Source organism: Orussus abietinus, unplaced genomic scaffold, assembly GCF_000612105.2.
Source record: "Orussus abietinus isolate OABI.00-Male unplaced genomic scaffold, Oabi_2.0 scaffold73, whole genome shotgun sequence".
In the NCBI taxonomy this organism is placed as follows: Eukaryota; Metazoa; Arthropoda; class Insecta; order Hymenoptera; family Orussidae; genus Orussus; species Orussus abietinus.
In genome coordinates this window covers 285,925-308,494 of record NW_019394248.1, presented here as the reverse complement: position 1 = coordinate 308,494, position 22,570 = coordinate 285,925, and the positions used below count along the sequence as shown (strand labels likewise).

The following is a 22,570-nucleotide window of genomic DNA, read 5'->3' as shown; positions in this document are numbered from 1 at the left end:
TGATCAACTGCATTTGGTTAAAATAATTATAGTCATTCGTAACGATTACTCCACTGATGGACTCCTGATCTAGATCATCAGGACCCTGACCTTGTAAGTGTCGACAGACCGGTGTTCGCTGATGGTCGACACGACCACCTTCAACCAGGCGTCGGTTTCCTCCAGGAATTGTCGGTAAGCTAGGACTTGTCGCTCGCGTTGTTCCTGAACACGTCGAGCATGTTCCAGAGCCACGGCCCCCTGTTCGGCAGCTGACAAAAGAAGGGAGATTTTCCCCCGAATTTCCCCGAGGAGTGCAAGTAAATGCCTGGCTTCAAGGTCTCCAGGAATCCTGGATATGTCCGAAGAGATGCGAGTCGCTTCTTGATCGTTCAGCCTCAGCTCGGTCAGGACAACCTGTAAAAAATTCGGGAATCGGGATAAAGCCTTTTTTTTTAATTTAAAGGGTTTTAGATCCAAATGAAGGGCTCACCGCGATGGCGGAGAACATGGACTCCACGGTGTCCTTGGGAAGATCGCCGAGGGTCTCTTCAAGGCGATTAACCGCGCTCTTCAGGCTACTCAAATCTCCGGCTACTGACTCCTGAAAATCACAATTCGCGTTAAGAACGCCTCCACCTCAATGGATTTATTTATTTAAAGTTTAAACCATGCCGTGCACTCGGCCGTTCTCCAGCCAACTCCAATGGACGGATTAATGTATTAACTGGCGGTGGAGGACCAACGAAACCTGCGATGCGTCCAGGATCGTCGACAAGGACCTGTTCGGCGCTTCAAGCTCAAAAGCAGACCAAATCGTTAAGAAAACCGAACGATTAATGAAAAGGGAGACCGATCATTGGGGATTTCAACGCTTGCATACGAACGCGGGGGGATGATCGGATAATCTGGGAAAAATCCTCTTCTTCAGGGTCGAGGGAAAAGTGGACGAGTAAGGAGTCTCCTGAAGAACGCGAAGGACGAATTGCCGAGGATGTGCACCCAGAGAGATATCGTATCCTCACCTGGTGAGGAGTTACATTATTCAAAAAATTAAAAAAAAAAAATTCCTGGTGAGAACGAGTGATCAAAGTTCCTTATTCTAATTAATCCTGTTGCATCTCTCTGTGCGCACACGTCCGCAAAAATTGAACATCACGAAGAGGGCGTAAAGACTATTCCGCGCCATGCATCGAGAAGGGTCGAGACCAAACCTGGAAGCGAGAGTAGCTAGAAATGCAACACATAAACGGCGACACGAACAAAATGAGCGAAAGAAAAACAACGGCAGTACAACATATTCGGCTGTAAGTTATGACAAAAGTAATAATAATAATATAAGAGAAAACTGTACAGCAAGACCGAGCACTGGTGGGATGAGTCGCACCTTTATCCTGAGGATTCTTTTAGCCTCGGTAGTCGCCCCCGACTCTCTCTCCATCTCCCCCGTGGAACTCCATTGCTGGACGGATCCCCGAGTCTCTTTACCTAAATTCCCTGTAGACTTTGGAATGGAGGAAACGGCGGGACTAGAGCGAGAAAAGAGAGAGCAAGAGGGCAGGGATCGGAAGAAGGGTGGGTCCGTCTCGGTAACGAGGTCCTCGGTCATCCTACGAACGAGTTCGGCGGTACGATCGAGACCTTCGTCGTCGTCGGCGAGATTTCGATCGGCGACGTCGTTCTCAGAAGAACGACGCTCCCGCGACCCTTCCGGGTCGAGTGCGGGGGTGGCATTGACGCGGGAGTGCACCCTCTCGGACGAGTCACCCTGCTGAGCGACTGCGGGCGGCGCCCGAGCGCCGCCGATCTCACCCGAAGGACCGACGCGACTCGGCGAGCCCGATGCGGGCCACGCACCCTCAGTTCCCGCCCGGCGCTCGACCAGGTAAGTCGCTTCTATTCCTAAAGACCCTACGTTACCCCACGGAGTCTCCTCCGCGTTCCAATCGCTATACGACCCCGACGGAGGAATTCTATCGCTCCACCTGTCGATTCCTTCCGGGGAAACGGCAATGTTTGTTTCGACAGGCTGAGAGAGATACCCCTTTCTAAGGGAGTCTTTCGAGGAATCGATCACGTCCCGCTTCGGAGGTGCGTCGTTAAACGAGGTATCGTTTTCCTGACTTTCGGGGGATATGTAGGTGCTGTAATCGCTCCAGCTACAAATCCCCCCTGGCAGGTCGGCGACGAGTCTCTCGGTGAGGGGAGTCGCGAGGTCGGAGGGCAATTCCCCTGAGGGGGGCTTAGGTCCACCTCCACCTCCCTCCCCCTTTTCATTCGGGTCGCGATCCTCGTCGGGATCGGGATCTCGATCGCTGGGGCGAGATCCTTCCGATTTCGGAATTTTTCTACCTCGAGATGCCAGATTCTCGAAGAGGTCGCGCTCTGCCTCGTGATAATGACGCTTGTCCAGCCAGAACCCTCCATCCAGGGATATGTATTTTGATAACGAGGCTTTCGAAGATTCGAGGATCTCGAGACTCGTTGGGGGTTTCGGCCTGTCCGGGGAAACCACCACGAGGTCGTCTGCTATGAAGAACTGTACCTTGGATTTTCTCATAGGGACGTCCTGGTCCAGAGAGTCCACATCTGAGATTTCGATAAACTCGGGAGATAACTCTTCAGGATTGGGGAACTCCACGAACGATTCTTCCCTGGACTCGATTTTCAAGGGCTCTGGTTTTGTTGGGCTCTTCGGGGTCTGCGTGACTTGTTGCTCGACTTTCGTGGAGACTAAAGTCTCTTCTTTGGATTTTTTCACCTCTTCGGGAGAAGAAATTGATGACAAAGGTGTCTCTTCGGGTCCTGAAGGAGTCGTCTTGGGTTCCGTTTTAATATCTTCCCCTTCAGGAACGTTTGCACTATTGGCGTCGGACTTCGACGTCTGTTCTGCAAGTTTGTCCTTTTTCGCTTTCTCTTTTTTAGACTTCTTTTCAGAAGATTTTGGAACAACTGCATCTTCACTCGCTTTAGAGGGCTCTTCTGGTTTTGGTTTTTCGGCCGTAGGGACTTCTGCGTCTTCCTCCTTTTTTCCTGATTTTTGAGCGTCTTCTATTTTGACAATAATTTCAGAAAGTGCCTTTATTTCTGACTGAATTTTTTCTATTTTCTCTTCCTTCAGATCCTTGTCCGATTTTTTCGACTTATCTTTTGAGGGAACTGATTTCGTTTCCTTCTCTTCCGCTTTTCCTTTTTTCTCTTCCGTCTTCACGGCGCTCTCCTCCACTTTCTGGACTATAAATTCTTTTTTAGGCTCTGTAGATTTGATGACGTTTTTACCAAGAGTTTCTTCGTCTTTCTTTTCGACTGAGGGTGCGACAATGATCGACTCGGTGGTATCAATTTTTTTTGGCAGTTCGATCGGTGCCACGGGATTTTTAATCTCGACTTTGTTTTTCGACTTGATCTCAACATGGACGAAACCATCCTCCAATTTCTCCGTTACTTCTACACATGCATCCAGATCTTTGTCGTCCTGGATGACGACGGAACGATCTTCTACAATTTGCTCCTTCTTCGATTCCGATTCGCATTTTTCTTCCGTCTTATCTATACGAGTCACATTTTCGTTAGATTTCTCTTCAGTTTTGGACTCGGCTTTTATAACTTCTTCTTTCACTGCTTCCTCGGCATGTTTTTTTACTTCTTCCGCAACGACTTGAAGAACAACTTCAGGTTTATTCCCTACAACTTGTTCTTCTTGCAGGGATTTTTCAGTTTGTTCGGTTGTATTTACTTCCTTTACAGACGTAATTGCCGGTTGAATTGCAATTTCGGAATTCGGCTTTCCTTTCTTCCCTTTTGATTTAGATTTCGACTTTGCTTGTTCCTCGACTTTCGACGTAGTCGTCGCTTTTCCTTCCGCTTTAATGTCTTTCTCGGACTTGTCCTTATCCTTTTCTACGGTTGCTAATTTCTCTTCCGTTTTAATCTCTTTCTCGGACTTATCGCTATCCTTGGCCGCAACATTTTCTTCCTTTACCGTCTCCACAGATCCCTGTTCATTTGCATGCTGTACGCCAAATTTATCGGTGTCTTCTTTTGATTTAGTTTCCTGATCACTTTTAACTGCCCCCTTTCCAGATTTTCCTTTCTTCGATTTACCCTTTCCCTTCCCTTTGGACTCCACTTCCTGATCCTTCGTCGGTTCAACATCTTTCTCCGATTTCACAGCCTCGATGACCTTAAAATTTTCTTCGGCTTCCGATTTTTCTTTCGTTTTTGAATCTTCAACTGGGAGTAGTGACTTACTTTCTTCTTTCTTCTTATTTTCTGACAGCTTCGATTTATCTTCCGTTTTCTGTTTCGCCTTTTCGAGTTCTTTATCTACAGTCGGCTGATTTACATTCGCGACCTCCATTTTTGTCACTTCGATGTTCGATTTTTGCTTGGACTTATTTTTGGACTTCGATTTTTCTATCTTTTTGTCCGACACGTCTTCACTTTTATCCGTCATTTCCACCGATCGTTCTTCATCTTTAGTGGTTTTATTTTTATTCTCATCCTTCTTTGGAGACTCTTTCTTCGTCTCTATGCTCGAAGTATCGACTGTCTCGGTCTTCTGCACTTCTTTATCGGTTTTTACCGTATCCGTAATTTCTTTCGGCATCTTCGCGTCGGTCTTTGTAATTTTCTGGCTTTCCTTCTGTTCCTGGATTTGCTGAGCACCTTGTCCTTTCGACGGTTTCTTCTTCTCCTTCGGGTTCGTCGCCTTGGACACTTCCGAAGATTCCTCCTTCGTTTCCGCCTTCGATTCGTTGGAAACTTCAATTTTTTCCGCCACTTTCTTCGCTTTCTTCGCCCCCTTTTCCTGTTTCTTCGCCATAGCGATGCCTTCCTTCGTCCCCGGCTTCTCAAGGACCTCTTCACTAGCGGTTTCGGTTTTCGCCTCTTCCTTTTGATCCTTGATTCGTTCCTGAGGAGTGCAGCCCTCGTCCTGACGTCTGGAACTTCTGGAACGAGATCTCGATCTTCTCGAACGGAGTTCTCGGCGATTCACAAATTCCATGAAACCTTCCTCGTCCACTTCAACGATGTTCTTCACGGGCTCCGGTTCCTGGGACTCGTCCACGTGGATCTGAATCTGGGGGAGAGCTCGAGATGTGGGAGTTCGCTCCTGGGGAACGGATTTAATTTCTGGGGTGCAAATTTGAGCATCGTTGGAGTCCAAGTCTGCCTGCTTCTTGGCCACGACTTCGGCCCAAGAGCTGGACTCCTGTTTCCCGAAATCGTCCGAATTTAAATTCGATGTCTTCTCTTTTTCAGAAGCCGACAGAGTCGACGCATCTTCGATCTTAACCTGCGAAGTCTCGGAAGAAGCTGAAGAAGTCCCCCCCGTTGTTTTCAGGACTTCCGTCGTCGCCTCTTCCTGGACGACAACCTTGGAAGAGATTTGCGAGTCCTTTAAATCCGAAACTACTTCGAGATCCTTTTCCGTCGAGGCGGATTTTGACACGTCAATGTCTAGAGCGACGACTTCTTCTTCTTGGCGCATAGGAGAGGTCCTTCTTGAAGAGGACTTCGCTGTGACTTCGGCATAGGATTTCGAGTCTTTAGGGACCTCTTCAGATTGTGGCAGGATTTTTGGACTCGTTTTTACCTCGTTGGTTGCCATCTCTTCAGAGTTCTCGGGAGAGACTATTTTCGGAGCCTCCTCCTTTGAAAGCTTGCATTCGTCCTTAATCTCCTTCTTCGGCTGCTTCTTCTGGGTCTTCTTCTGGGCCGACTTCTCCTGGGGCTCCTGCGAGGCTGCTGTAGATCCTGAAGTTTGGGGTTCTTGGACCTCGTCTGAAGTTTCAGGTCCAGTCGAAGCTGAAGAAGTTGTGGAAACCCACGACTTCGCGTTTGGATTTAATCTGCTGTCGAATGACTGCGTTTCTTTCTTTTCGTCGGTCCTCTTCGGGGTTGATTTCTCCTTTGCGACATTTTTTGACGCAGTCGCTGCAGGAGATGAAGTTTCTTTTTCTGGTTGCTTTTCCAAAGTTGGGACTTCTTGGGGTTCGCTGGATTTATTCCGTTCTATGCATTCAGGAGTCGCTTTAATTTCCGTCACTTTTTCATCCTTGGAAGAGGTGGGAACCTCCACTTCCTTTCCTCCTACTTCAACGGCCACCTCTTCTTTCTTCAGTTTGGCTTCTTCACTTTTCTTCGGTTGTTTCGGTGCCGATTTTTCCTTCTTAGATTTTCCATGTTCCTTGTTTCCTTGTTTTTTCTCCCTGGCCTTCTCGTCGTCTACTTCTTCTTTTTCTGGTTTCAGTTCCTTCTCCGTCGTTTTTCCCTCGAGTTTCGATTTCTTCTCGACACTTTCCACCGTTTGAATTTTCTCGTCTCCTTTCTGCTTGCTCGTAACCTCCGTCATTTTTGCTTCTTTGCTTCCTTTCGGCACTTCCAGCTTGATTTCTTCAATTTTCACGTCTTCGACCGGCGTTGTCTTTTTCTTCGTTGCCTTAGCCTTGTTCTTAGGTGGTATTGTACAATCCAGTTTACTTTGTATCTCCTTTTTCGACCGATCTTCCGGTTCGTCGAAGTCATCGTCCTCCAGGATCATCGGCTCATCCAAGATGGACATCCAATCGTCACCTGCGACCAGGTGCACGGATTCGCGTTTTACCTCCTCCCTTTTTCCAGCTTCCGGCTCGATTTTTACGACTTCAGGCTCCTTTTCGAGGACCTTAATTTCCTCGTCAACCGAAACATTCTTTGATAGGTCGCCCGAATTTTTATTTTCAATTTCCTTCTTCTCTTCGTCGCTTTTAATTCCATCCTTTATCGCAGTCGTGGACCGGACATGATCGATCCACCGAGACTCGAGTTCGTAGATGTTGGCGGCTCGATATTCCGAATATTCGGCGGAAAGTGCGGAAATTCGCGAATCAGTTTCCGGGGAAATGGAAGGCTCGTCCGAGATGGCTTCAGTTTCCGGTGGCTTCAACTTCGAACTCTGGACCAGCCTTTCTATACTCGAAGATCTCATCTTCAGGGCACAAGATGGCGCCGGAGGCTCTTTGACTACTTTCACGACTTTATAATTCTGGTGGAAATCGGTCTCCGCCTGTGAGTAAAGGTGATAGTCGATCCAGTAGGGTTTAATCATGTCCGTCGAATGATACGCGGTATCATCGGCCCCTTCGATTGTCGCGATATCATTTTTGTCAGAAACGTCCGATATGGTGGATGTCCTGCTTTGCTCCTTGCTCGTCAACTCAGGTTTTGCAATGTAGGATTGATTTTCAGGGACCGCAGGCGTCGTCTTTTCAACTACCCTCTCTTTTTTAGTATCGGTGTCCTTTTTGATATCAATTGCGTCCTGATCCTTCAATTCTGAAACTTCCTTCTCCTTTTCCTTAGATTTACTCTGTTGCGAGCGAGGAGGATCCTTTCCACCTTCCTCCTTGTTCGACTTCTTCGTCTTCGCTTGCTTCGATTTTTTAGAAGGAGAAGAGATATCCTTTTCCCGAGGATCCGCTTTATCCTCGCGTTTGCCTTCTTCGACCGATCCTTCGGATTTGACCTCGAGGTTCTTCGACTCTTCCTTCGAGTCGACCTTATCCCCTCGATCGCTATTTTTTTTATCGACTTCCGTCTTACCCTCCAAAGGACATTTCTCTTCAACGATTCCCTCCGAATCAACCTTATCACCCCGATCGCTCTTTTTTCCCTCAACTCCTATCTTCCCCTCCAACGACCCTTTTTTCTCAACAACTCCCTTCCCTTCCCGGGTCATGAACTCCTCGGGAAGCGCAGGACGTTGCTTCCTCTTTCCTAGTTTACATTCCACGCTCTTCAGGAAGAGTTCTTCCTCCTCCGTCGAAGTGGCCATTTTAGGTGAACCCTGATTCCCTTCATCGCCTAACAACGCGCCCTTGGGAATTTTCTCCCCACTGGACGGAACATTTCCCTCATCTCCAACACTCCCGAGCAGGACGACCTCGTCCTTCTGGCCGACCTCCGTAGGTCGGGATTTACCTTCGAAATCCCCCGACGAGGGTCCTGGTACTCGATCTATAGCCTCGATTCGCGGATTAACAGTCGATTCGGTACCAGCTACTCTAGCATAAGTGGTCGTAAGACTAGCTTCGACAGTGTCTGGACATAATGTGATTAGTTCGGTGCTTTCTGTGCCTAAGGTGGTGGTTAGTGGGAGAGGAACGTTCTCAAGGATCTCGAAGGACTTGACGGACTTGACGGAAGGCGGCTTAAGCTCCTCGCACCCTGAAGTGGTGGTGGTCACGGTAGTCACGGTTTTTTCAATGATCAACGCTTTCCCTAATCGAGCCCCTTCCAAGGGGGATTTCGCGTCGCTTACGGGGGAGGCTTTTTGGGAATCGGGAATCTGGGCCTTGGAAGCGACTCGTTGATCCTGCTCGTCCTTCTCGGTGGGTTTGTCTTTGCGCATCGCTTTGGGGTGTTCCTCGTTTTTCTTTGCCCGACCGCAGGCCGGTGATTTGGCTCTCGATTCGATTTCTTCACCAAGAGACCTCTCGCCCTGGGCGGTGGCATCTGGGATTGATTTCGAATCTTTTATTTTTGGGGGCTGATTGGATTTTTTTACCCCGTCTTTTGGTGACGGTTTGGACTTGGTTTGCTCTTGAGGAACAGATTTTTGCTTAGCTGCTTCAGGTTGATCGGTGATTTTCTCCTTAACTGATTCATTTGATTTAATTTGCTTTTCGGAAGTAGATTTCTGTTTAGCTGCTTCAGGTTGATCGGTAATTTTCTCCTTAACTGGTTCTTTGGATTTAATTTGCTCTTCAGGAACAGATTTTTCCTTGGCTGCTTCACTTGAATCTGTGATCTTGACGGAACTACTCTCCTTGGGTTTGAATTGCTCTTGCTTGGGCGCTTTTTTAGGCGATGCTTTAGTTTTCGAGTCAATAATTTGAGCTTTATCCTCGAATACGAGCTCCTCCTCGAACTTGTCGAAGAAGGCAGGAGCTTGTATCGTCCTAGGATCAGAAATTTTCGATTGGCCTTCGATTTTTTTCTTCGTATCGTTTTGTGACTCTTGGCTGACCTGGGACTTCTTTTCCCCTGCCGATTTCCCTGTTTCCGAAACCTGGTCTTTAACCGAAACATTAGTTGCAGATGTAGACAGAGTCTCGCCACATTTTTCACTCCCTGTTGAAGAGGTCTCTTCAACATCCGCAGATTTCCCCTTATACTTGACCTTATCCTGTTTTTTGATTTTTGGAATCGCCCCGGAAGAAGCTTCCATTTTAATTTCACTCTCCTTTTTCACATCTACAATATCCACGATTGCAGGTGCATTCCCGGAATCTTGTGCAATCCTATCTTTCGGTTCTTCTTTCATTGTCAAATCAATTTGCATAGTGTCTGACCTCTGAGCTCTATTTTTACTTGTGGTCTGTTTGATGCTCAAAGTTCCATGCTTCGATTTTTCTTGAGCTTTTGGCTTCGTCGTTTCTTTTTCCGGCGATTTCGCCTTTTCCTTCGGTTCGTCTTTGTTCTTCTTGACTTCCTTCACTTCCTTGTCTACTTTCGGAGTAATTTCGGCATCTGATTCTTTCGGAGGTGGTTCATTGATTTTCGGTGCAACTGCAGTCTGAATATTTTCTGCGGACTTGGCAACTTCTGTCAATTTAATTTTGCACGTCTCTACATTTTCGGTCTCCTTAGCGATGCTTATCGTCTCTTTGTTGTTCTCAATCTTATCAACGTCTTGTTCAACTTTCCCTGCTTCGTTAGGCGCGATTTCTCGTTTCGTCTCAGATTTACCACATCCAGAAATTTTCGCATCTTTTTTCGTCACCACCATTTCGTCTTCTTTTTTAATATCCTTTTGATCTTGTTCCTTCGCTTTCGCCGGATGCACTTTCTCTTCATCCTGTGCTTTAATCTCCTCTTTCTTTTGTTTCGTTACCTTGCCTTTAGGCTGTTCTTGAATTTTAGTCTCCTCGACTTTAACCGGCTTCTTGATGTCCTTATTAACCTCCTTCGTATCCGTCGATTTTTTTGACTTCTTGTCACCCTTTGATTTTCCTTCCTTTCCTTGTTTCGCTTCTTTCTCATCGATTTTTTTAATCTCTCGTTTATTCTCAGGTGCAGGTTTGCCTATTTCATCTTTCGGCGTTCCCTCCTTGACTTTATCTTCTTCTTTTGGTTCTGGCTGTTTCGCTGGAGGTTTCTCGACATTTTTGTTCTCAGCTTTATTTTCATTTATAGGTCGCGTCTGTTCCTTCTGAATTTTGGCACGATTCTTTCCCTTCTCTTGTTTCCCAGGCATTGTCTTGGTCGCTTCTTTGACATCCGCATTCGCTTTAGAATCCGATTCCTTTTCGAGTTTGGCCGCCTCTACCGATTCCTCGGTTTTTCCCAAGGCAGTTCCTTTTCCTTCGACCTTAACCTCGATCTTCGTTTGGTCCTTCGACCCGTTTTCTTTCTTGCCTTTGTCGTCGTCCTCGATTTGTTTAACACTCTCCGTCGAGGTAGTCTCTTTCGATTTCCCTTGATTTTTAGAGTTATGTTTCTTCCCTTTAGCATCATCCTTACCCTCGGATTTAATTTGTCTGTTCTTCACCTCCTCCTTCACCTTGACCTCCTTGCTCCTCCCATCGTTTTCCTTGTCGTCTACATTCTTTTCCAGTTTCACCTTTTCCTTGTCCTTCTCCTGCCTCTTAGTTTTCTCCTCATTTTTAGAAATCTCCACTTTCGTCCTCCCCGAATCGGAGATTTCCTCCTTGACTTTCGTCGTTTCCTTCGACTTGTCCTTCGCAGCCTTCGCCTTTTGCTGCTTATCCATGTCCTCTATCTCCTTCAAGGCTTTGTCAATCTCGTCATCCGTGTTTTTTCCAGTTTTCTTCCTCTTCTGCTTCCTCTTCTTCTCCTGCTGAGGCGCCGCCTCCTCCAGGACTTGTCCACACACCTTCTCCTCTTTTCCCTCCTCCTTAACCTCCTTCACCTCCGTCTTCTTCTTTCCGTGTTGTGAGTCCTTCGTAACCACGCGTTCTTGAGGTCCCATCGTTTGCTTGGCTGGAACATTTTGTTCCGCCTTGTTCGATCCTTGCTTCTCCACCTTTTTTCTCCTATCTTCCTCAGGCTTCTTCTCCTCTTGGTGTCTCTTCCTCGTCTCCCTCTTCCTGGTCGTGTCCCACTCGTTTTCCTTCTGCTTCGTCTTCTCCACTTGTGGTTCCATCTTCTTCGGTAACCTGACCTCTTTAGGAGGTGAGACCTCGTGCAAGGTAGTCGGAACTTCAGGGTTCACCTTCGTGGGTGGCACCACGGTGCCGACCAGCACCCGTTGACTCAACCCTTGCGACAAAATCTGTGCATACGAAAAGGACTGACTTTTCGCGTCGACCTTGCCACCTGGTTCCTCGTTCTGGTCCTCCACGTTCCCCTCTTCCACGGGTGGTTCCTCCTGCGACGGGGAAACTTTCGTCTCTTCGGGATCACCTACTTCAGCTGCAGGTTCCGGAACAAGGGTTTCCGGTTCCTGCCTCTGAACTGGAACCTGCAGGACCTCGACCGGAGGTGCTCGAGGTTGGGGCAACATGGCTGGTGGAGGGATCAGTTCGGTCTGGGGACATTGTCTGATTAGACTTCTTTGTTGATAGACATCGGGACCAGGAGTGGCGAGATATGCAGCTTGAGCGACGTAGCGTTCCCCAGGGAAGCCCATGTGGCCGTCGAACGTGTTCAGGGCGATGGGCTCCAGCTGTTGCACCTGCTGGGGAGCAGCCGCGTACACGTAGGAACCTACAGGATACGCTCCCAACTGGGAGTTGATGTACCCCACCAGCTCGGGCATGGGATGGATATAGTCGTACATCTCTGCAGGAGCCGGGTTCCTGGCGACCTCCTCGTAGTGCTTGCCCTCCAAGACATAATCCTCCAGCGGTTCGTCGGCCCAGTTGCCCGAGTCCGTGGGGAACGCCGCAGGAACCTCCTCAACGTGTCCCGGAATATCAGGCTCCGGTTCCTCCTGCACCTGCTGGACGTTACCATAGGGAACGGGAACCTGGATCTCGGCAGGTTCCTCCTGCCCCTGGGGGAAGTCCTTGCTCCCGGAACCCTCCAGGACCGGCGTTGGCTCCTCTCGTCGAGGTCGCTCCAACGAGCGGTCCTTGCTGGTCAGCTGCACCATCTCGTCCTCGTTCGCTCCTACAGGCTCCGAGGAGGCCCTGGAAAAGTTGGCCTGCATGCGTCCTCGCAGGATATCGGCATAGGTCGTGGATCCTGGGACCCAGAGGGGGCTCGGCGACCGCCTCCTGGAGTCCTCCCTAGGGGCCAGAGTGGCCGGCGACCGACCTTGCTCCCTGGACCTCGAATCGTCCCCCTGGACCCTGGTCCCCATTTCTTGAGTATCCTTCCTTCCACCCTTTCCCGAGGTCTTCCTCGTCAAGGACCTTCCCCTCCTGGGGGCTCCAGGGTTGCTCGCAACTTTCTCAACCTCTTCTTTCAGCCTCTCCTCCTGGACCGCACCTGTGGGACCGGATGAAGGGTCTTTCGGCTCTTCTGGACGAGGTCGCTGGACCATCCCCTTCGCCGAGGTCGAGGACGATGGAGGTGGTACCGGGGGCTCTTCTCGCTGATTTCTGAAGGGACTCGCGCTTCTCGAGCCTGGACTGCTTCTACCGGCCGCGATATCGGCGTACGATATCGATCCCGGATGCCTCGCGCCTTGGGGCTCTGAAGTCGGGACAAAGTTAGGGTCCACCTTCAGTATCTGATCCAGCATCGATCTCGAGCGCTGCTTCCAACTGTCCATCTGTGTCTGCAAGGCCTGTTGCGGGTAGCAACCGCCAAAGAACAGGGAATAGTCAGTACGATTTGCGCCTCGTGGAAATATCGCAGGTATTGCTCTTTAACGATCGTGATATGTATCTTAGGATGCATCGATATACACGTGTATGTATATGGATCGTTTGACTTGGCTCTAATTGGCTATACTCGGCCCCCGTTAGTTCTCATTTAATTTCTTTTTATCTCTTATCGCTAGCTAGGTGGGGGACTGCGGATCATTGCGACTCTTTTTGGAAAGGCTCTTTATTTTCTGCACGCCGATGCAGTACACACACGTTTCACGACGTATAGGTGTTACGCGCTTGTACGTATACCTCACGTGTACACGTATAAGTGCGCAAGAAATCATGCGCAGGTGTACGTGTACATGTAGGAGGTAACCAAGCGCGCTTCCGGAGCGTCGACATGAAAAAGTCCGGTAGAAAATACATAACTAAGGCACGTCGGCTTGCGAAACGCTAATTTTACTGGAGGACCTGCCAGGAACTTTCCCCCTGGCTCGGGAAACGCGCTCTCAAGACAAGGCGAAGAGAATCTGCCGAAGGCCCGACGCGACGCGCGCGTTTCTCATTTTTTTTTCGTTCCCTTCTGGCGCGGTGGAAAACAAATCCTCGATTGTCGTCGATCGTCAACTTGGCAGAGCGAATTCACGTTTAGATGTGCCTCGAATCACTCTTTCGTGTCAGCTTAATTTTCTCTCGAATTTTCCTTTTACGGACGAGGCAAAAGGGCCGAAAGAACGGCGTCGGTATACGGCGCGAGAACGGAAGATAATCCAAGATGGCGGCGCGCGAGCGGAAGAGAATCCAAGATGGCGCGTCCCGAGATGCGCCCTGCCAAGCTTAACGAGGTTACATTCGAGAAATACGTCGCGATGGACTGCGGCTTTTCTCAGGTCGATTCGAGGCTCCGATTTATCGATTCGCTATAGATCGATGGGATCGGAATCCGGTGTTCCACGCTGAACGAGGAGCTTCGACCGTTCGGATCGCGAATTGATCTTCGACTGCAAGGTCTTGATCTTCTCGCGGTAGGCCTGCGAGGTCGGACCGAGACAGTGAACATCGAGAGAGGTTGAGAAAGAGAGATGAAGAGAGAGAGAGATGGTTAGCCGGAAGTACGTGATAGAGAGAGACGTTCCCGGAAACCGAGGTAGAGGGACGTGAAGTAGAGAGAGGCGGAGATGGAGACCCAAGGTCGATGAAGACGAAGATCAAGATGAAGAGACGGTGACGATCGGGAAGGTAGGGAGGGGCGGGCGAGGGGACGCAGCAAACAAAATTCATAAATAGTAATGTCGCTCTAGATCAAAATTAATATATCTATCGAGTAAGTAAGACGTGACGCTGCGTGACGTGGCCGTCACGTGGTCGGTCGGGAAGTTGGCTTGAATTTGCGATGTTTATCGGCTTCCTGGATCGATTATGTTATCACTGTACGAAATAAATGACAGAGGGAGGGTGATAGAAGAAATTCTCGCTCTATCCCATTTTTCCATGGCAGGAAAATACGGTCCAGCGAGATTTCACCTTTCAGCCTCCATTAAGGCGATATGAAAGCGTCATACTATATATGTATCAAAACGTGAAAATATAAAACTTTACTCAAAACCGAATGCACGGAATAATTTTAAACTTTAACACGCGAAGGTCCTAATGAAGGTGGGGAAACTTACGAAATTTCATTTTTCGAAATTTTGCGAGTTTCGAGACCATCATGACCACGTGTCAAAGTTTGAAATCACTCGGTGCATTTAGTTAGAAGATAAGTTCCGTAAATATTTTCACATTTGGGAATATGTGCATGACACTTTTGTAAGACCTTAAGGAATCTTAAAAAGCTGAAGCGTCCGACTCGCGTGCACGCGTGTCACCGTGCGTGTGCGTGGCGTGGAAACGATAAGTACCTACACGTGTGTACATATGTGTACATCGTGGAACGAAATCAAAGAAACGAGTGAATAATCGGTGTAAAAAACGTGAATCAAGTATACGGCAACACAAACAGGCAAACTCAAGAACCCCCCACCGACGAGTAACGAGAAACTTAAAGCTAGAGTAGAAACACAGGCGTGAGGGAGACAACAAAGTAAACGAAACCATGGGGTGAGACTAAAGGAGAAAGAAAAAGATACCAACCAATACCCAGTAAGTCAAAGTACCACCTCGGCTCGTCCGGGGCGGCGCGTCCCACCGGAAGCTTCCGAAAAGCACCCTTAAGGGGATGTCAAAGTGGCGTCAAAGAGGTCCCATTTATAAAGCTTTCCTCCTAACTGAATCTGCCAAATCGTATGAAATTTTACAACGTAAACATGGAAGCTACAAGGAAGCTCTGGACGGCCATGAAATTTTAATTTTTGTTGGCAATTTTTCAAATAAACCAATTTTTATAAGAATTGAAATTTCAGGGCGTTAGTGTTCACGTTGCAAAGTTTGACACGATTCGGTAAACCCAGGTCGTGGAAAAGCTTTGCAAACACCTTAGTTGTCACTTTCACGTCAATTTAAACCTTGCCACAATTTTTAGAACTTTCCTGGACAAGTTCTAAATATTTAAGGAAGACTCCCGAGGAGACACCTCGTCCTCCAAGCGTGCTCGTGCGAATGCAAGAGGGTGACCCGCGCACGCGATCGGCGCAAGGAGTGGACCAAGATGGAGGTCGGAGGTCGAAGGTCGGTCTTCAAGATCGCACGTTTCAGTACCCTCGATCGAGTTGAAGAGAATCTTGAAATTCGAAGCGACCAGGACCCGTGCCTCACTTTTAGCGCTTAAAGACGTCAGGCTAAAAAGGAGGTACGAGGAAGGACCTTCTACCTCCGACAGATGAAGAGTCATAGAAAGAGAGAGTTGGAGATCGTCATTCCCATCTCCGTCGGCGACGCGGTCCTCGGACAACTTGAAAGAGACGCAGCCAATCGCCCTCGTTATGTCGTCGATACTGGTCCGTGAAAAAACGCGACGTTTTTCTCTCCATCGCGTCCATTTGGACAATCGGATTACTGGACCGTGGAAAGAAAAGAAAAAATCCATGGAAAGAAAAATGTCTTAACTCGAAGAATACCTCCGATAGGCCGTAATAAATTGTCGCAATTCCGTAGAAACGTGGCATACACAGTTTATTCCGGTTTATCCGAGGTAGATAATTTATTCGTTGAATTAACCAATTGTTCCTTCGGTTCGATGAGACTTTCGTTTTTTTCTTTTCCCCAGGGTATGCGTTTCGCGCCGGACGGTCTCGGTGGTGGTGATTAGGTTGGTATCGGCGGATGCAATTCACTCCGACGCGCAGAGCATGGGTGCAGAGAGGACTTTTTGGGAACGGGAAGCGAGTTGCCTACCTGTTGCTCCTGCAGCGCCTTCTCGCGGTCGTTTGGAAGATACGTGGGGCTCAGGACGGCCCTGAGCTGCTGATCCGCTTGGACGATCTGCTGGCGAAGCTGCTGAATCTCCTGGAAGTACAGGGGAGAGTGTCAGGGAGGGAACCAGGGTCGAGAAAAGGCGTCTTCGAGGAGTTCCGAAAAGTTCCCTCGACCGAGACAAGGAGAGGCTGCAATGAGCAGCGCACCGTTCGCAAAATGGTCGATTTACGCAAAGTACAAAGGAGTACTCGATTTTTAAACAGCCTCGACAAGGCTGTCTGACTCGTCCAGGGTAAGGAACGTCCCGAGAATCCCGAAGACGCCACGAAGGACCTCCTGGTACCTGCTGGTACTGGTCGATCTGCAGGAGGCAGGTCTCCAGGGAGGTGGTCTGCTCCTTGACGGAGTCCTTAAGGACGTTGAGGTCCCTGATCAGGTCCTGGGCCGCCTCGGCGACCTTGTTGTCGCCGCCGACCCCGGACCTGAAGTGGACCTGGAGCTTCTCGACCGAGATGCTGATCTTCGTCTTTTGGATGGCGACGTCGCTGAGCATCTTCTCCCTGATGGCGTGCTGGTCCCTCAGGGGCTTCTTCTTGTTCTGTGGAGACTCCAAGGTCTGTCGCGCCTTCTCTATCCACTGTCGGACATCCTTCATCTTCCTCTCGCACTGTTCCCACTCCTCGCTGGTCTCTTGTAGAAGGGCGTTCTGAAAGCGACAGGATCGCTGAGCAACTTTGCCCGACGAACTTCTCTACTCTCCGTTGAACCGAAACGCACCCTCTCCAGGAGCTTGCCCTCGACCTCGACTTTGGCCTCCTCGGCCTCCGTCAGCTTCTCCGGGAGGTCACCTACGCTCGTCACCTGGCCGATGCTTTCCAATTCCTTGCTCATGTCGCCGAGGTTCTTGTTCACCTGCTTGCAGCTCTTCACCGCCGTCTACAAGGAGGAAGTCGTGCGAGGTCTCGTCGTTAAGGCGATGGAAAAGTGGCGGCGAAGGGGTCCTTTATCAAACCTTCTCCGAACAGGGTGCACCGAATCGTTCCAAATTTTACCCCGTGAATATGAAGACAATAAGAAAGGTCCCGACACCCGTAAAATTTCAATAAAAAAAATTTTTTTTATAGATATTATCAAAATTTTTTATAAAAAATTTAATATCTTGGGTGCTAGGACCTTCCTTATAGTCTTCGCTTTCACGGTGTAACGTTTAAAACGATTCGGTACGTTCAGTCTGGAGATGAGTTTCAGGAACGTTCGACCCCTCGCATCCCCTTAACCCCGGCACGAAAGATTCATCCTCCTCGTCGGGTCGAGCGAAACGTCCCGATTTCGGTGCAAGTACTCGAGGCATCTCCAAAGTAGCGGAAGCATCTTCAAGAATAAAGGACGACGACGAAGTTCCCGTTTCGCTGGACCCAGGGTCGAGGAAGACGAGTGGACGAAGACCTCGCATTACCGAGTAATCGTGCAGCCTCTGCCTGGCCTGGACCAGACTGGTGAGTTTGAGAGGGTCGGCCAGGAACAGCTTCTTCTCCTCCGTCCAGGCCTTGACGGCTTCATAGAGAGTGAGGAACCTCTGCCAGGCGTCGAGGGTGTCGGCGACGACCTGAAGTCTCTCGTCGAGCCAGGATCGCACCTGGGCGAGCTGATCGGTAAGATTGGCCACGGTACCCTGGACGAGCTCCTTCTCGTCCTCGTCCCTTGTGTTCTCCACGATGGTCCTGGCGTTCCTGGTGAGCCTTTCGAGCTTATCCCCCATGGGCCCCATCTCGTTCTGAATCTGACGAAGGTGGTCCCTCAATTTCGCGGGGTCCACGGTGCGATCCTGGACCTTCAGCTCCGCCTGGGCGACCCAGGTCTGCAGGTCCTCCACGTCGGCGAGGTAGTCCGACCTGGTGGTCCTGGCGCGTTTCCGCTCTCGCTGCTTCTCCTCCATGGCCTGGACGGCGGCCTCGGCCGCGAGCTCGAGGCTCGTCAGCTGGTTGCCGAGGTCGGTTGGCACCAGCTGCTGGCTGGCCTGGTACCGCGCCTTGGTGCTCCCCGAGAGGCCCTTCGCCGCCTCCACGAGGTCCTCCAGGTGCCTCGCGAGGGACGACGACTCCGCCGCAGCGGCCTCCTGGTCGGCGCCGAACACGTGGAGCGACCTCGCGCGCTGCTCCGCCTCGGAGAGGCGGTCTCTTAGTCGCGCGACTTCCGCCTCGGTCCTCTCCAACGACGAGAGCTCAGAGCGAGCGAGCTCCGACCGCTCTTGCAGGGAATCGGCGAGCCTAGGGCAGAGGAAGCCTCGGTACTCTTCGGGTGGCTTTCGATAAGACGCCGATAAGGGTTTACCGAAGACTCATTCAAAATTTCCCGTAACCACCCCGAGAAAAAAATTCTTTTTTTTCTCGGTGTAGGTGTAGAACGTTTCGGATTAATCGGAGGCACGCGCTTGTCGGACATTTTTTTTTTTTAAGGGTGGAGGCCCTTGCGACCGGGGCCCATCGTGGGGCCTTATCCCTGCGGACGGTCCCCGAGTCTCGTGACTCGCTTGGATGAGATCGGCGCTCTGGGACGGATTTAGAATCGGAAATGCGCGTCGCGACGCCGAAGACGGCTGGCCCGAGCTCGTGGACCGGCCGGAGGCAGCCTTGGCTAAAAGTAGTTCGACCGTTTGGTTCTCGCCACCTCGTGCACCTTGAAGAGGCGTCTCTCTTCGGCCTGGCATGCCCGAGAACTGGCCGGTCCAAGAGCCGATCCGAGCCCAGAAGAGACGCAAGGTTACCGCTGGTGGAGGCGGCTCAAACTCGAGAAATTTCGAGAAGACCGATCCCCCTATTTTAAGTTTCATGAACGAGGCCTCCTTGACGCCATTTTTATATCCCATTAATTTTATCGGTCATTATTCATTCCTGGAGGATCACCGAAGTTAAGCGACCTCGGGTGCGGGGTCCCTCCTTGGCTGGGTGACCGGCGGAGGCATCGCGATGGGTCGGTCCGAAATAAAAAAGAATTGCCGTATTCGGCTCTTGATCTTAACTCGAAATCCAATGCCGAAGAACTTATTTTATGCAAAGTTTAAAAGTTGAAGAAATCCTCCACCGAACCTTGGCACGACTCGACCTACGCGACCCAAACGACGAGAATCGATTGACCTCGATGTCTCCCGAAATAAGATACGCGTCGATGAAACGACTCGAAGACGTTTCTTCGAGATCGCCACTCTTCGGCAAAATCGTCGCGACGAGCATTTGCAAGACTTGGGACGCGTATTAGCGCGCACATTTGAGAGGTTATGGACAACTACATGAAATCACGCCGCGTTAATTTTCCATTTTTCCGCTCGTTTCGATCGGTTTTAGAGCACGAAGTAGTATAAGGAGATACACCGCCATGGATCGAAATTATCCCCACTTTAGATGTCTTCAGATTTTTTGCCTTAAAAGCAAAATTAAAAGCGTTTTAGGTAATTTACGTCGCTAGGAAATATTCCGGTCCCCTAGGACGTCGTTGGATCGGGGAAAATCTGAGACCCTGAGTCCCGATTCTGGGGCCAATTTTTGGGGAACCGACCACTGTAGTTACGTCTCCGTATCCTACTTCATGCTTTAGAGCTTCAAAGAAGAGGTCCGACGGTGAAAGACGTAAAAATGCCACGTCTTCTCGAGCGACCAGGCTTCGCGTGTTTCCTGAACGCGATCGAAGCCACTGCACCACGTGGGAGCCGGCCGGCACTGCGCCGTATCCGTACAGAGGTACGGAGTAACGCTCGCCATGTTTCGAGATCGAAAACCCGAATTTGAAATTTTTGAGTCTATCCACCCCCTCTGAAGAGTCATCGAAGCAAAGAAAACATTTTCTTCGGATGGTACCAAAAAAGCGTTTCGTCAATTCGAGGTCTATTTTGAGGTTAACATTCTACCGAGATAAGAAAATATTCCTCGGCGTAATGGTCACTTGGGTTTTACTTTCGGTTCTCCTTGGCAGTCCGATCGTTACCTATATCACGAGCTTCCGAGTGACACAGGAGGTCGCGGGGCGAATTAATTCGAGGCCGGAGAAAGCGACTCGGGCCACTCTAGGTGGAGGCTCGGACGGCGCGGCACGGTGGAGCGGAGCGACAGCGGTCGCGGTTCGGAACGTATTGCGGCTCCGCCGTGGTGTCGGCGATTGTGGCGTAGGCGCCGCGACGCATGCGGCGTCGACGGGGCGAGGACGCGCCCCCCGAGGCGGCGGGTGGAAGCGGAGGGCGAATGCAGCGCGTCCTAAGAATAAATATACTCCGGGACGCCGGGGGCAGAGTGGTCGTTGCACCTCGCGGTCCTCCGAGGGCCCGCGCGGAACGGACGCGGAAGAGGTGCGGAAGAAACGAAGGGGTCCGAATTTCTGGGGAGGTTCTCCGGACGCGAAGGGGGGCGAGGCTAAATTAAGCCAAGAGTACGGACCTTCCTTCGAGGAGAGCGGAGGCTCTAACCTTCGGACGCGAACGCGGGTGAACTAAGAATAATTACCGAGAGGAAAGGGAGGACGAAACGTCTCCGCGGGGATTAGCGCGGAATTCGGGACAAGTCGGAGGGTATGAAACGTCCACGCGGATCGCGGGGCTACGCGTCGATATCGCCGGATTACGATTCGACGATACGAGGGTTAGGACGAGATGGAGACTCGCGAGGAGAGTCGGCCGATTCGCCTCGGAGCGGCCCCTCGCGACGTGGAATTTAGATTCGGGCCAACGTGCCGGATTATTTTTAACCGTAGGCTTATTTTAAGCACATCGAATCGGCACCGCGCTCGAATTCGCGGAGTCTTCCCCGAGGTACTAATTGATTATGTCGGCCTCAGCCGCCGATGGTCGAGGACAGTGTCACGTTTATCAGGGTAACCCGAGGTACCTCGACGTCCCCGAAGAGAGCATGTCGCCCGTCCCAACGCAAGTTCATCCCACCGTCGATAACAACCAGGAACTATAAATCCATTCGCACGTCTCTTCCCTTATCATCGCGCATGAACTTCCCAGGGATTTTTATCACCGCAGTCGCGTTTTAACGGAGGAAATTCCCGACGCGCACCTGCGAAAGCACCGACCGAGACTGACTGCAGGTGAAGGAATTTTTCAGTCGAAGATAAAAGAGCGGAAAGAGAAAAAAAACAAATCGATGAATGAACGGCGGGAACGCTATCGGGTCGACCTTGCTCGAAGGAGCGACACCCCTCCTGCACCTAGTACCACTTCTCGCCGCGATGCGTGTACGCTTACATTATGTCATACCACGGATTTGGTTATGACGCAGCTCGAACGATGACGCGATCACGTTCTTTTTCCTTTCTTCGACGTCTTTTTCGTTCTCTCCCTCGAGATGTCCAGTCGGACAATTTCGCATAATAAATTATTCATCGTCCCGCCGTCCGAGCGTCGTCGCCATGGCAACGAAGAAGTGGCGTCATGGAGGTCGCTGCCGGCCGCCAAGGAGAAATTTCGGAGTTTCGAGCCGATTTTTTTACGCCGACCCATTGGGCAACTTATAAAACGGGGCCTGACTCATCGCTGACCATTTCCTCCGCGTCGATGACGACTCTTTCCTCCTCGGTTTATCGAAGTATGCAAACGACCGTAGCAAAATTCAAAACACCCGCCGCGCTTCTCGAAGGCCTCCTCGCTGCGTCACGGTTAATTCTCGCCGATGATTTCCGGATTTGGTAATCGCGGCCGGGAATTAAGCCCTTGGCGATAGCGCGATAATTGCATGCCATGTCGCGGATAAATATATCTCTGATGTTGTCGGTGTCATAATTACTGGCACGTCTCTACTGCGTTCTACGACCGCGACACTCTCTTTGGCCTCGATAAGCTTTATCTCCCGTCCGCGTTGCATCGTTACGTCTTTCACTCTATTATCGTATATCATTCTTGTACGCATTGTTTCTGGAATACTCGTAAACAAGCGAGGAAAAATTCCCGAAGAAGCGTGTCGGCATTAATCCTGCCCTTGACATTAATAATTCGGAAAAATTAGAAAAAAAATGGAATAAGCCTTGAAACCGCGAGGGGCACCAAATGCAAAAGTGGGCCTCCACGTTTCCGAGGTTCTCACGTGCGATAATGCAATTGTCGATCGAACGAGGGCGATAAATCAGCCGCGAGATAACCTATCTTTCGATTCCGAACTTATGCACGAGGAGAATCGTCGGTCGATCGTCGAATCAACGATACGTACACGTAAAGTCTGGTTGCTCGGGGTTTTCAATTAAGGTTTTTTAACCGTTTTAAATTGATTTCAATAACGCCTTTGATTATATCGAGTTCTGCGGTGGCAAACTCGGATTTCTCCTGTTAGGGAAGAGAGAGATAATTTCGCGACTTGCTAACGAAGCACTTCGCGATTGCTATTACTCTCTTGCTAACTGACAACTGGCAAGCTTTTGCCTGCCCTCGAGGGGTCGACTTGAAATTTGGCAGCCAGTTCGAGCAATGCTGAGGAAACGTCCTCAGC

General features: G+C 50.1%; 1 protein-coding gene across 8 annotated transcripts in view; it reads right to left on the bottom strand.

Moving 5' to 3' along the window:
* The window catches only part of LOC105694784 (nesprin-1), an 84,662-nt gene that overhangs the window by 25,672 nt on the left and 36,420 nt on the right, over window positions 1-22,570 (bottom strand). For 4 of the 8 annotated variants that reach the window (XM_023433532.1, XM_023433540.1, XM_023433534.1 and 1 more), the window contains 7 exons: window positions 17,557-18,367; window positions 16,878-17,036; window positions 16,444-16,806; window positions 16,080-16,190; window positions 1,367-12,721; window positions 473-583; window positions 91-396 (listed from right to left, as the gene is read on the bottom strand). In XM_023433532.1, coding sequence (XP_023289300.1) covers window positions 91-396; window positions 473-583; window positions 1,367-12,721; window positions 16,080-16,190; window positions 16,444-16,806; window positions 16,878-17,036; window positions 17,557-18,367 — 13,216 coding nt within the window. Of the gene's footprint in view, window positions 1-90; window positions 397-472; window positions 584-1,366; window positions 12,722-12,744; window positions 13,778-16,079; window positions 16,191-16,443; window positions 16,807-16,877; window positions 17,037-17,556; window positions 18,368-22,570 lie in introns of those variants that run through there. The other 4 variants (XM_012415802.2, XM_012415810.2, XM_023433542.1 and 1 more) reach the window with 3 other exon arrangements.